This window comes from Epinephelus moara, chromosome 1 (assembly GCF_006386435.1).
Source record: "Epinephelus moara isolate mb chromosome 1, YSFRI_EMoa_1.0, whole genome shotgun sequence".
In the NCBI taxonomy this organism is placed as follows: Eukaryota; Metazoa; Chordata; class Actinopteri; order Perciformes; family Serranidae; genus Epinephelus; species Epinephelus moara.
The window spans coordinates 13,068,762-13,082,279 of record NC_065506.1 but is presented as its reverse complement, the minus strand read 5'-3'; the positions used below and the strand labels follow the sequence as shown (position 1 = coordinate 13,082,279).

At 41.6% G+C, this 13,518-nt stretch overlaps 1 protein-coding gene across 1 annotated transcript; it reads right to left on the bottom strand.

Moving 5' to 3' along the window:
• Positions 1-434: 434 nt before the first annotated feature.
• LOC126393781 (uncharacterized) lies at positions 435-13,192 on the bottom strand. Its single transcript, XM_050050129.1, has 4 exons — positions 13,101-13,192; positions 12,425-12,592; positions 4,524-5,527; positions 435-440 (listed from the first exon to the last, which is right to left on the bottom strand). Exons 1-4 carry the CDS (start codon positions 13,111-13,113, stop codon positions 435-437), a joined length of 1,191 nt encoding a protein of 396 aa, XP_049906086.1. The 5' UTR covers positions 13,114-13,192.
• Between the last annotated feature and the right edge of the window lie 326 nt (positions 13,193-13,518).

Sequence of the window (13,518 nt, the reverse complement as noted above, 5' to 3'; positions counted from 1 at the left end):
TCCAATTATTTGTCCTGAAATAATACAGGCTCTCTGTGATAAAAGTAATAGCTGACGTGTAAGTATGATGGTAATTCCCATCAGATTTCATGCCAGATCTCATTAGCTTGCATTGTTTGGGGTGCGATGAGTCACCGTCTGCTGTCAGCTAGCCGAGTGTTAGCCCGCCAGCAACTTTCTGAGGCCGGGCAGCAGAGTGTGAAGGCGATTTCATCCAACAAGTGAGTTTCGGTTCACTGCGTCTGTCTGTCACTAGCACTTTGCCTCAGAGACCATCACTCACACTTACACTGCCTTTTAGGAGGGGAGATGTTATTCTGCGACACACTTTGCCAAACAAACCTTAAGGCTATAGAAGGATTTATTTTCCAGGGAAGTGAAGTTTTTCAACCTTTCATCAAACTTTCCAGCTGATACTGGACAATGGTAAAACTTCACATCTGTATACCAGAAATATGACACTGGTGTCACATTTCAGGATGACTATGTCTGACTGAGCATTATTGTTATTTTTTAACTTCATACCTTCTTTATGTCATTAACTATAAAAGGGGGTTTACTGGCATCTAGAGATGAAGATTGCAGATTACAACCAGCTGAAACTTTGCAAGATTTCCTTCAGTGGTCATTGTTCAGGAGTTTTTTACTGGGAGCCATATTATCTGCATAGGTGTCTGTCTCTCCAAAACAAACAGACCCATTGATTAGAACCAGCAAAAACACCAAATAAAGCAGTTTCACATTATAAATCAGTGTTTCTCCTACACTCTGTGGCTCGTCAGAGATGGGCCGCTAGCCCAGCACCTAATCGTCTGAGCTCACCATTTTTTTTTGATAATTTAAGATCCAAAAGTTCAGTTGTTTTTTTGTAGCAGGAGCCAAATTATCCTCAGAGGTCTCTTCCTCTCTAAAGCAACCAGACCCAGTGATTTAAACCGGTAAAAACACTAAATAAAGCTGTTTCACGTTGTAAACTGTGTTTTTGATACACTGCTTGTCAGGTGGCCGACGCAACAGCACAGATGGCCCTATCTAGAGCCCATGTTTGGTTTGTCCATTGTGGGCTACTGTAGAAATGTAGTGGTGCACCAAGGTGATCTCTGTGGATGAGGGCCTGCTCCCTATGTAGATAAAAGGTAACAATGAACTGAATCAATTTTCTTTTCTTTTTTTTTTAATATACCGTGGGCACCTGCTTTCAGCCCACAAGCTGAGATAAGCCCATTAGACGCTGAAGACCAGCTCAGAATTGTGTGCAGCCAAAGTAAATGAGAGGCCCAGAATAAAAGGTAAACATCTAGCAGGGCAGAGACCCAGAACATTATCTCACATATCTCACAACAAAAAAATAACATGCAAACATTTGGCAGGCAGGTTCTAGTGGAAAACCCACCGTGCTCTGTTGATTAAAAAAAAAAATGTATGTACAAAATATGATGACAATATGGATTTACTGCATGTGTTGATCACTTATTCTCAGTTATGTCATCACTTTATGCATTCATAATATAATTCTTATTCATGACTGACAATAAGGAGCTGAGGTTAGAGGCTATTTGAAGAAAATTATGTTAGACTGTGATAAATAAAAAAATTCAGAGCCTGCCATTCTCTGAAAACTAAGAACTTAGTGCTGATCATCGTGACATTCAATATTAGCTCCGCCATGACTAGGCTCCTTTTGTGATAAAATGCAAAGTCCTCAAATCGCTGCCACGTCATGCCCTATATTCCCATGAAATGTCAAAACAAGTGATGTAATGCAGATGAACAGTCATCAATACTCCGACCTGGTTCCATTACACTGATTACAAAGCCGCGTGTTTTACCATAAATCCAGGAAGTGCCTTTATTACAAGATGGAGTCACTGCTGCACATTCTCCTTATACACACCCACTCTTTAAAGAGTTAGGGCAGCCCTGCTCTTTCATAGCAACCTCCCACTCCACATCCACACAGTTACACACACTCACACCTGGCAGCTGCCGTCATTGAGAAAGAGAAAGGTGATGGTGTGTGTGTGTGTGTGTGTGTGTGTGTGTGTGTGTGTGTAGGAGAGGATGAACCGTACATGGACATGAAAAGAGGGACAGAGGTAAGTGCACCTGACTCTGATGTTCACATGTAAAATGGGAAAAATGATACCAACCTCTTTGGCAAAAAAATCACAGTGACTGACTGAGTAATGTCCACTGACACAACAGGACCCCCCTCCCTTCAGAGCCAGTTATTGATGCCCTCTGGCAGTGTTTCAACAGAGCCGCAGAGGGCATGGCGTGGGCGCGCTGCCAATTTGCTGCACTCTGCTTGTTTGCTCTGCAGTCACTAACAACGTCACCATGACTAACAACAGTGGAAAACTGGCTAATGGGAGAGCTGATTAGATGCTACATTCCTTCATGGATAAAACATGATATGTATTATTTATAGACCTGCGTGTGCAGTTTCCCTATCCGTTAAATCAACTGAAAATGCAGACTTTGTAAAAAAGATATTTTACATAAGGCATACACTACGATCAGAGAGAGTAGTGCAAACAGTCAGTGCCCCAAAAAGTAGTTGCTGCGCAGTCCCCACCATCAAGCCACAAACGCACACACACATGCACAAACATGGACACACATAAAAACACAAAGTTCACCCTGCTTTAATCTGCACTGAAGATTGCAACACAACACCAAATCTTTGATCCACACGTTCTAGTTTATTTTGTCATTGTTTGCGTGAGAGTTCAATTGCTATGGGTCTAAGGTCTGTGCAAAATCTTGACCGGATCTGACAGGAGCCAAAAGGACCTGAGAAAAAGCCTCATTACATCAGCAACAGCTACATCTTTAGCCAGCCTATCAAATTAGCCCTTTGACTTGGATGTCTTATCATATTAGAGTTTGCTTCAGTTCATTTAAAGCAATAGTTTGGGAAAAAATGCTAATTCACTTTCTTGCTGAGAGTTAGAAGAGTCTCTCTGTTCAGTATGACGCTATAGCCACCAGCCAGTTAGCTTTGCTTAGCTGGAAAGTTGCAGCATGTAATCTGCCATAAAACCTCAAACTGTCTATTTCACACTTTTTTTTTTAAACCAACAAGTTTTATCGTGTTAATTAGTGAGTTTTAGGGGTGCTATTAGGGAAATTTTATTACATGTGGACAGAGCTGGGCTTGTAGTTTCCTCCTGTTTCTAATCTTTGTGCTAAGCTAAGCTAACTAGTTTATGGCTGTACAGCTTCATATTTGGTACAGATCTTCACATCTAACTCTGCAAAAAGGCATGTAAGTGTATTTCTGAAAATGTTGATCTGTAGCTACTTTTAAAGAGTGTGTGCACCTGAGACAGTTTATTTTTTCCCCTGAGTCAGCCAGCTCACTGTGCACTTTGTATGCATGGCAGCTCTTAATTCAAGCTCTGACTACCAGTGAAGAGCCAGCCTGTATATAATTCATTTAATTAGTTATCTCAAACATGTTTTGGTTTGGTGCCACACAAACTTCTAACAAATTAAGCAGCTTATCAACATATCCTCATCATTACATTTACTGGACTCTTCAGACACTTTTACTCGGTTCTTGGGGCCTGTCTGGGCTCCAATTCAGTTGCTAAGAGCCAGGTCCTGTGCGGGTTGGGTTCAGAAGACCTCTTATCTGCAATCTGTAGCATGTAGACTAGTGTTTTCCACTGCACTTTTGTGTGTATTCTTTCTCTGTGCACCTTTACTCTTGAATGCTGAAAGGAATTTTCAACCAGCTTTGTATCATAGCAATGTGGGTAGTAGGCCTAAGTGCAAATCTCCCTGCTCATCTCCCACCTATAATTAGCCAGGAGTTGCGAAGCACTGGCTCAAGAGCTGCTGCTTGAACTGCAGATTGAAGTTCGGCATTTTCATTTGCTCGCCACCAGGATCACAAAGAGTATAAGATCAAAAGAGAGCTACCAATCTCCCTTTCTCTCAAACTCAGACAAAGCTCTGATGAAACTGTAAAACTAGGCAGTGCTGAAAAAATAAAAAACAAAGACTCTGTTACTGTATACTAGTTCTCATCTAAAATGTCTTCAGAAACAACAGGATGTGGGTGGCATACTGTTTCCTGTATTGTGAAAACAGGTTGAAAAAGCTGAGATCAAAAAGTAAGAGTAAGCAGTGTTGATTAAATCTGAACAAAGATTCTGTTACTGTGTTGCCTATTTTTTACCTAGTGTTTTCAAAAACAAATCTTGGCTTACCATTCAACTGTAATTTGAGATCATTTGTCACCATATTGTTTCCTGTCTCACAATGGACAAACTCACATTACATCACCCACCAGTGGGAGCATTTATTGGTTTGGTGCAGTGCAGTGCATTCTGGTAGTTGTAGGTTTAGTACCTCTTGAGCAAAAGTGAATGCCACAGCCCTTTTTCCTGTTTTCTTTATGTCTTTCTCAGCAATAGACAGCCCAGCTTTATGCATAGACCATCTTTAGAGCTGTGAAATACTTCTGTTATTGTAATGCCTGTGTCAAAGGAAATGATATAACCACTATATACCTTTTTTAGCTTGGTTTTCGTTGGGACGAGCTGCCTGGTGTAGGTGGTGGTGGTGTCAGGCTCCCAATCCATTTGTTCACAGGGCAGCTCCACCACACCCAGCGCAGCCTCTCTTAGGCCTGAGAAGTCCCTGCTGTAGACAGCAAGTCTCAAAGTGCAGGTGCGCAGATCTTCCAAAGAGCCCACCTGCAGCACAAAGCTCTGGCTGTGGAGGTCTGGGCTGAGGCTGCGGCGCCGGGAGGCTATCTGCTGAGGGGAGGGGCAGAGGGGAGGAAGGCTGACCCGGACAAACACCCCAGCGCGCCTTCGACTGGTCCCCGACAGCCCCAGGATGTTGACCATCAGGGTGCCACAGGCAGAGGAGAAGAGCAAGGAGAAATGCAGTAGAGGAGCTGGCTTGGAGGAGACGGAGAGAGAGCTAGAGCCGTACTGTGACAGATAGGGTTCTCCTTGCTGGGTGGGAGCGCTGGAAGCACCAGCAGTCAGTCGACTGCTCTCGCTGTAAAGAAAACTTTCACCGCTCACAGTGCTGCGCCGACCCATTGCCCGACGGGACCTGGACACCAGGTTCAGCTTAGTGAGGGAGGGCAGAGAGGCTCTGCTGTGACGTGCAGCTTTATTGGATGTGCAGGGGACAGCTGGGGTGCTGAGGCGCCGCATCGGAACAGAAGACCCAGCAGACTGCACCAGCTCTGCTGATCTGGTAGGGCTGTGGTCAAAGGGCAGAGCAGTGAGGTCATCCTCAGAGGGAGAAGAGCTGCTTTTAGAGGAAGGGAATTCCAACACATCCCCGTCCAGCTCCTCATACTGCTGCTTGACAGGTTGGGTACACGGAGATGGAGTCAATGTCACAGTCACCCTCTCGGCAGGATGAGGAGACAAGAAAACTGCCTCCTTGTCCTCTGATGAGACACTCTTCCTTCTGCGACAGCAAAGGACGCACCCAAGAACCAGACAGTAGCAGAACACAGCCAGGCCCACAGCCAGCAGGATCTGCAGGTGAACTAGACAGAAGACAAAGTGGCCACTGTTTAATATTGTTTTAATGGGATTAATGAGGAGTATTAGAGAGTCAGGTGGAGTGAATCTGTGAGTTATCAGGAGGAAGAAAGCAACTGAGAGAAATAAATAGAGAGAAAACAGGGAAAAGACAGAGACGAGATCTGACCACAGATCAAGTCAGTTTAGTCATTTGAGTGACCTGTCAATGAAGTAAAATATGAAAGAGAGACTTTCCATAAAGCTAAATTCATTACAAAAGATCTTTGGACATCTGACTCTAAGCATTATCTTGTTGTGTGTGCACTCTGCATCCTTAATGAGATGAAAGAGGAAATGTCTCAGGGTTGTAATCATAATTGTATAAATGGTATTGTCACAGCTTTGATTCACAGAAGAAGCAGCACACATGCACTGCGTTGGTGACATTTTCAACGGTAATCAAATCGTGTGTTTTTCTTCATCACTGGAGCATCTTACACATTAAGCAGCATTGTGATTTTAAACAATTAAACTATTACGTTATTTTCCCACACACTGACAACATTACTGTACATATTTATTCTGCATATGTATGTTCAAGCATTACTATATATCACAGTAATATACCAGAATACTCAAATCACAGATCACATTATGGCTGGACCAACGCAACAAATGTAATGCATTACTTTACCCAGATTTCCCTGAAACTAATTCTGGGTACTGTCATAAATAGGCTCCCTTTAAAAACATGAATTCTTGAATAGAATCTCAACATAAAGCTCAATGGGTTTGAGCACAATGTATATAAAATTATGACAGAGCTGCCCCACTGAGACGGTTTAAACAGAGCCCTGATGCTCATTTAACGTCAGATAATGATGTATATTGGATGACTCATGCATCACACACTCTGGTGGATAATGGGGAAAACATGGCTGGAAAGCTGTGAGTCTCAGCCAGTGACCATCACAAGGTAAACAATCACCACTGAGAATAAAAAGCTGTTTTTTGTAAAAGGATTTATATAAAACCAATGACGTAATAGGGAGGAATGTCGTTTTCTTCTTTCAGAAATTAGATGTAAAATATGAGGATGTATTTAGTTTGGGCGCACAACATCACTGATGGGAACAGATGAGTTTAATCAGGAGCTAAAAATCTCATCTGAATATCTGAGGGGTGTGTTCCAATAATAAGTGCCTTACATGGATTCTCTCATCACAACACACTTATCAGAGATGTAAGGCATACTGCATTGGGTGCATATACTTACAAAGATGTGATCACTATCAAAGCAATTGAGTGCTACCTGTCAGTGCAGATCCACTTCAGCCCCGCCTGTACAGGAGCAGGCAGCTCCTCAGACAGACTCCATTAAGAGATGAAAAGTACAGGAGGGCTGGATGCAGCAGTGTATGGCATAGCAGTGACGTTAGGAAATATAAGGTGAAGGGATCGCTCTAAAATATGACTCAGCCAGTGGACGTGATTGGAGTCCAAATGAGATGATGGGGAAACCTGAGCTGTGCCAATTCAGCATCTGTCTGTATTATGTTACAGTGGTGTGCATAGGCTGCTGTTGGCTTCACTCCATCATGCATATAGTAACAACATGCAGTAACTTTACAATGGCAGAAAGTGATTAGCCACAGCTTTGCAGCAGCTATTCTATCTGTCCACAAAACAGACTTTACAAATACACAATGACAAAGCAACCATTACAAGCATTTGAAGCTTATTCTAAACCATTTTCTTTGCCCACAACCTCTTGGTCCTTATTCACACAAAGTTATCTACAGCAAACAGAATTAGGGACACCTTCCAATTTCTAGTTGCAGCCTCTGCACAATTTAACTCAAGCCTCAGTTGCTGGACTGCATAAAAACCCCTCTCCTTAAACTGTCTCCTCCCCTTCCGCTCTTCCTAATATCTCAGTACAGTTCAAAAAAATGGCAGAATAGTATATTTTTAATAAAATATGCGCCAGGTTCTCATATTTGTTTTTTCTCTCTGTCAGAAAAAATATGCAATGAAGCTATAAATTAAAACAAGCCCGCAACACAGAACTGTAAGACTAAACAAAAGCAGTAAAAGTATAAAAAGAAGAGCAATTAAGGCTTCTTACCTCCCAGCGTGTACTGCGACATGTTCCCATACAGTTTGGTGTGTGTGTGTGTTGAGTCAGTGTGAGCGCTGTTTATGAGAGCGCTCCATCGCCAGTGCGCAGGGACCTGAAGCCTCCCAGCCAATAGCTTCACCGGCTGACTGAGCTTTTATTCCAGTCGCACTCACTCTGCGTTGGAGGCACAAAAGGTCCACTGCCTACCGCCGCTGCCGTCATTTTATCACACTAATTAGGCCTATAGGTCCTATAGTGTGTGGTTTAAGAGGGACACATTATAGAAGTTACAAAATTAGAAAGACCGAATAAGATAAATAGCCATGTTAGTTCTAACATGCAGTCTGAGCAATGTAAAAATGTTCCCTTGACAAATTAAGCTTGAAGTCGTGGTTGAGATGAGAGATGAGGATGCATTTTAGCGTGGCTTTTTCTTTTTAACTAAGTAATCATCTCAGCAAAAAGTGCAAAGAAAGTATTTTGTTGATCTTCTTTTGATCTTTTCCACTAACAGACCACTTCTTAAGTCTATGAATGTCAGAAAACAATGAATGTTCTAGGCTAACATCATTAAATCCTTTGTTTTGTCTGACTGACACCCCAAAAACTCAGTTTACAAAGATATTAAATCTTGTAAAAGAGAGAAAAGCAGTAAAGCCATATTTAAATGGCTGGGACCAGGGAGTGTTTAGATTTTTCTCTTAAACAGCCTCATAAACATCAGGTTGTTTAAGAACTCAGATTAATCAGCTGATTGTTTATTGGATCAAATGTCCTTCAGAGGTCCAACTGCTTGAACCACAGTCTTCCACAATAAACATGAAAAAGTCATTATGTTGTGAAAGCGTGCGTTCCCTCAGAGTGGGGATCACATAATCTTGGATCTCCAACCTACACATCCACCACAAGGTCGTACAAACAAAGGAGAGGATGAGTCACTCCTCACCATATATACTGTACAAAAACCACACTTGTGAATATGCACTGACTGCCTTCTCTCCCTCGACTCTAGTTTCTTTTTCATCAGCAGTGTGGTTTGCAGAGAACATCTCCTTTGCACTGAACCAATCTGCTTTTTTTGTTTGATTTGTTTCTACTTTCTCACAACAATCTAAAACTTACGTTCAACCTATGGCATAAATCAGTGTAGCAGGTACAACCAGAGAGCCAAGGACATGAAATTGGTCAGACATTGAAATAGGTGCTTTTTATTGTCCATACATTGATCTCTATGGCCTGAGGACAGCATCACATGATACATTTTACACTGCAATTATACAGTTTACACTGTATTATATAATTTAACCCTAAAACAGCCAAAAAAAAGTGTAGAGGAACCAATAAATTAAACAATGTATGGCCACTAGAGGGCAGACTCAATCAATTAAACTGTTAGTACGGCACCTTTCCTGCAGGTTAGTGTAATTCTAAAGGTGTTACAGATGATTGACAAGCTCATAATAAGACAGAACAAATATAAAAAATAAAACTCTTTGAGACAAACAAGAATTTAATTAGAAATTATGAAAATGATGAAAATGTTAAAATAAAACCAATGACAAAATAGACAAAATTTAATGATAAATAATAAATATACAAGGGAATAGAGCATTTTAAAACATGGTTATGAAAAACAAAACAAAACAAAAGATAAAATAAAATAGATAATGACCACAAAACAAAAGCAAAGCTAAAGAGGCAGCGTTTAATTATCCATTTAAATATATCAGCACTATATCAATTTTGTCCTGCAGTTTGGAACACCTAAATCACTAGAGGACCTGAGGGGCCGTCCTGGTTGCATGTCAAACAAGTAGGCTGATGCAAAACCATGACTGTGAAAGCAACTCCAAAAAATGTTTGGATGGTCACTAAACTCCTCTCACATCATGCTGATTTATGTGTCAACTGGCAACAGTGAACACAACCGCAGTGCCTGCAGCTCAAGGTCAACATCTCTATACAGTTTAAGAGTATATTGCAGCAGTTCCCCACCTGTCCTTCCACCTCTGCATGAATGGCAGACAGCATCATTTGCAGGACGATTCCCATAAGTATTGCCGGTGCACACACCCAGCCAGGTTTCAGTTTCAGACTGCCTTTTTCTGGGATTTCAAGAGGTTGTGTATTGATGTATGTAGGATGATTCATAACAGCGCCATAAAGTAAAGCTCTTATGTGTCAGACTGGCACTGATCTGAGGTCTGATCTTTCAGTTTACAGGTTTGTTGAAATGTACACTTGAGACTTCAGCAGAGCCAAGACAATGTCAGGGTGTCCCACTCAGAGTTAATTCTATTTTTATTCTACTGTATAGTGTACACCACAGTATTTACCAACAAAAAAAAATCATGATTTGTTTTCGGTTTAACTAGAGGGTTATAATGGCGTAACTGCTAACTGGTTGACCAAAACTAGACTTTCCCTGAGTGTGATTTTAACAGGCACCTGCCAATCAATCCATACTAAGTAATATCAGGGATCATTATGTTACACCCTCAAATGTTTCAGAACATTTGGTAGAAGAAAAGTCACAAAAAGGCCAGGAAAACCTTTGTCTCTATCTCTACCTCTGATTTTTAATTCCTCCTCCTGCATGTGTCCATGTCTGAACATTTCCTCTCTTGTTTTGTCTCAGCATAAACTGAAATATGTCCCAGGAAAGCTGACTCCTTTCAGTTTTCTCAAGTGAAAGCTAACCTGAATCCCTCTTACCCCCTTAGCTTTGGAAAACCTTGTACACGAAGAACTACTTTTACATAAACCAGCTGAGCCTGCACCAAGAAAAACCCTTCACATGAGTATATCCCTCATCAGCTTCACTTCTTTCTGAGGCTCTATTACTCACTGGCAGGGAGTGAGAGGGTCCCTGGACTGATTCTGTTGTGGAGGTGTTGAGTGGAGCGTGATATTTTAAATGAGATGGAATTTTTTTCTGCTAAGACATTTTCATTTCATTCACCACCTCCTCCATTCAGCCCCCAAGCTTTCTTCACAAAATTATCAAAGAAAGTGAACTACTTTGCAGAGCGGTCGTATGAGGGTTTGATTCCAGAAGAGGAACTTTACTCTGAATTTTTTGATAGACCCATAACCCACAGACCATAGAAGTAGGGGGGCGTGGCCCAGGTAACCAGTCCGATAAAATATTTTTATGGAAAAAAGCCTGAATTGTATCTGTTTTTTCTCAAAACATGTACTTTAAACAAGCCAAACGATATTCATCACCATCACCCACTCCCACTGACTGAATACTTTTAATTTCACTGCTCTTCTCTCGTGTGTGTGTGTGTGTGTGTGTGTGTGTGTGTGTGTGTGTGTGTGCATGTGTGCGTGCACAACCCACCTGTCTCTGTGTGTATAAGATCTTTATCTCCCAAGTGCTGACTTGTGATAATAATGAATGTGATGCAGACATGTTTAGACATGTGGCAGGATGTGTTGGGGTAGTGGACAGGATGTTTGTTGTTCCCAATTGTTTCATCTGTAGGTTTATTTCAGTGTCCGATCAGATGTGTTTGTCAGAAGCCATCCGTGGTCCATGTCCTGGCCCACAACTCTGCTGTCATCAACCTTTTTTCCAACACTGGACAGCAGCTGTTTTCCGTAATAAAAGAAAAACTCAGATAAACCCATTGTGCACGACCTGCCCAATGCCAAATGGCAGGCAGATAGCTAGCTGGTGAACACTGTGGAGCCAGGTATTTCTTTTGGTAGTTGGTGGAGACCCAACATGGAGCTAAAATGGGAATGAATATTGAGCTTAAATTCCTCAGGTGACTCAAAATGAATTATAATGTTGCTGTGTCTGCAGGAGGCACTGTTTGCTAACATGTTCGCCATGTCACTCTCATGGTTTCATGTTGTCACACTGAGTCAACTAAAGCAACTTAAAATAGTAGGCGATGGATTATTTCAAGAGGAATGACTCAGTCAGCCATTTCAACACCCTGTCACGCTCTTTAACCTTCAACAAAGCAAAAATACAGTATGCCCTGATCTTAGAGAGAAATTACATGCCTGTTGGCACTCAGAGTGACTGTCCATGAACCACAGGCTTTGTTATGCTAGTAATATGGCTGCCCTCTGGCCAAAGGGGCTGTTAGCGCAAGTCTTATGTCACTCCAGATTAAAATATTATAACACCCAGGGTCACTTTTTTTGCTCTTGTGTGGGTGGGCTTAGTATCCTTTCATGTGAATACACATGAATGAGCTATAAATTATATGTACACAACTTTATCCATCAGTGTGTGGACCTTCAAATAACACAGAAACGTGTTCACAATACAGTTATACTCGGATTCTCCTGGAGGTTTACACTAGACTTCTCTCCGAAATTACAGATACAGAGTCAGTTTTGCAGTCATCACCTTAAAAACAATGAATGTCTCAGAGTATTGACACACTAACAGGCTGCATGTGGTCATCATATGTGTGGGTTGTGTAATGATCACAAGATGAAAGAATCAGTATTCCTGTATAAAATGTCTCATTGTGGTGACACTGATTTTTTTTTCCTGGCATTGTTAAAAAACCTTCTCTACGAACTCTCTCTCTTTCTCTCTCTTTCTCTTACAAATGTATCAACCTGGGAACTGAAAAACTATATTTCTCGTTTTCCAAATTGTCTTTGGACTACTTGTTTATCTTAAGACAGTATAAATACTAACGTTTACATTTAATTTTAGCAGTTTTTTTTGCCAAGAAACAGCTAATTATATTCAAGATAATATAATATTACCTCAGTTTTTTTAACAGATACCCACACCCACAGGAATTAATTTGAATTTCAGTACCTTCCAAATCTTTAACGAAGAGAATCTGAATGAGAAGCCAGAGGAGGAGCAGTAGCACGACGCCTTCGATCATGCCCTTACAGCAGAAAGAGACCACATGCTGCCACACGGGCTGGTTGGGGTCGCTCTCCTCAGTGGGACGAGGCATCATCTTTTGTGGGTACATATCTGTGGGAAGTTGATGGGCAACTCTTTATATGAACTTGCAAACATGTGTTTAAAAAAACTTTTACCCTGTGAAAGTTTGATAGAGCTTGTTTGTGATGCCATGAGCTTTGAATTAAGTTTGCTCCACTGCTTGGCCCAAAGCTTAAAATGCAGAATTGACATGGAGGACCGAGGGTCAAAGATTAAAAGGTTACACAGATATTTTTTATTAGGAAACTTATCACTCTCTGGGTCCCCCTTCATCAGCAAAGATATATCATTGGATGGGGGTAAAATTTTGCCTCACATTTAGAGGCCTTGGACTTTAAAGAGATGTGACTAGCACCTTCTGCGGACCTTTTTCTGTACACATTGTTTCCCACAATCCAAAACAGTTTCAATGTGGCAAATTCTTGCTTGAGTTATAATCTTTAAAATACTCCCATTCCAACTCCTATTCAAAGCAGCAGATATGCAACAATACAGTCAGAGGAAAAATCTGCATTGGCTGATGAAACATTTGACTCACATGTGTTGCGCATCTTCACTCCCCATCAGAGCCAGTGTCCACTGGCTGCTGGTCTGTTGGCAGAGGAAATCCTTAGAGCATGAGTAACAGTGATTACTTATACAATACAGTCCTCCTGTTCTTTTCCCTGGTGGCATCCTCCAGTGTGTCGTGAGTATGAGCTGAGTTAGCCCAGCCACTTTAGCCACCTGCTTTGATGATTAGCTGCAGTCAGCTTCCAGCACATGTGCTGCAGCAGCATTTACAGTATAGCTGGCTAACTTCCAGTCATAACTGCAGTCTGCCTCCAGCTGTTGGCCAAAGATCCACACACAACTGCAAACTCTCTGCTGTCCATAATCAGCCCCAGGGGAGGGGGGAAGTGGGAATCTTTAGGAAAATACAGTGAGTGTTTTGTTTACCTCTTTGACCAGAATGA

Bases quoted from the DNA above. Each gene is read 5' to 3' on its own strand.
- LOC126393781 (XM_050050129.1), bottom strand. The intron at 5,528-12,424 runs GTACTGAAATTC...TCTTCTGTCTAG, and splicing joins CTTCGTTAAAGATTTGGAAG to TTCACCTGCAGATCCTGCTG.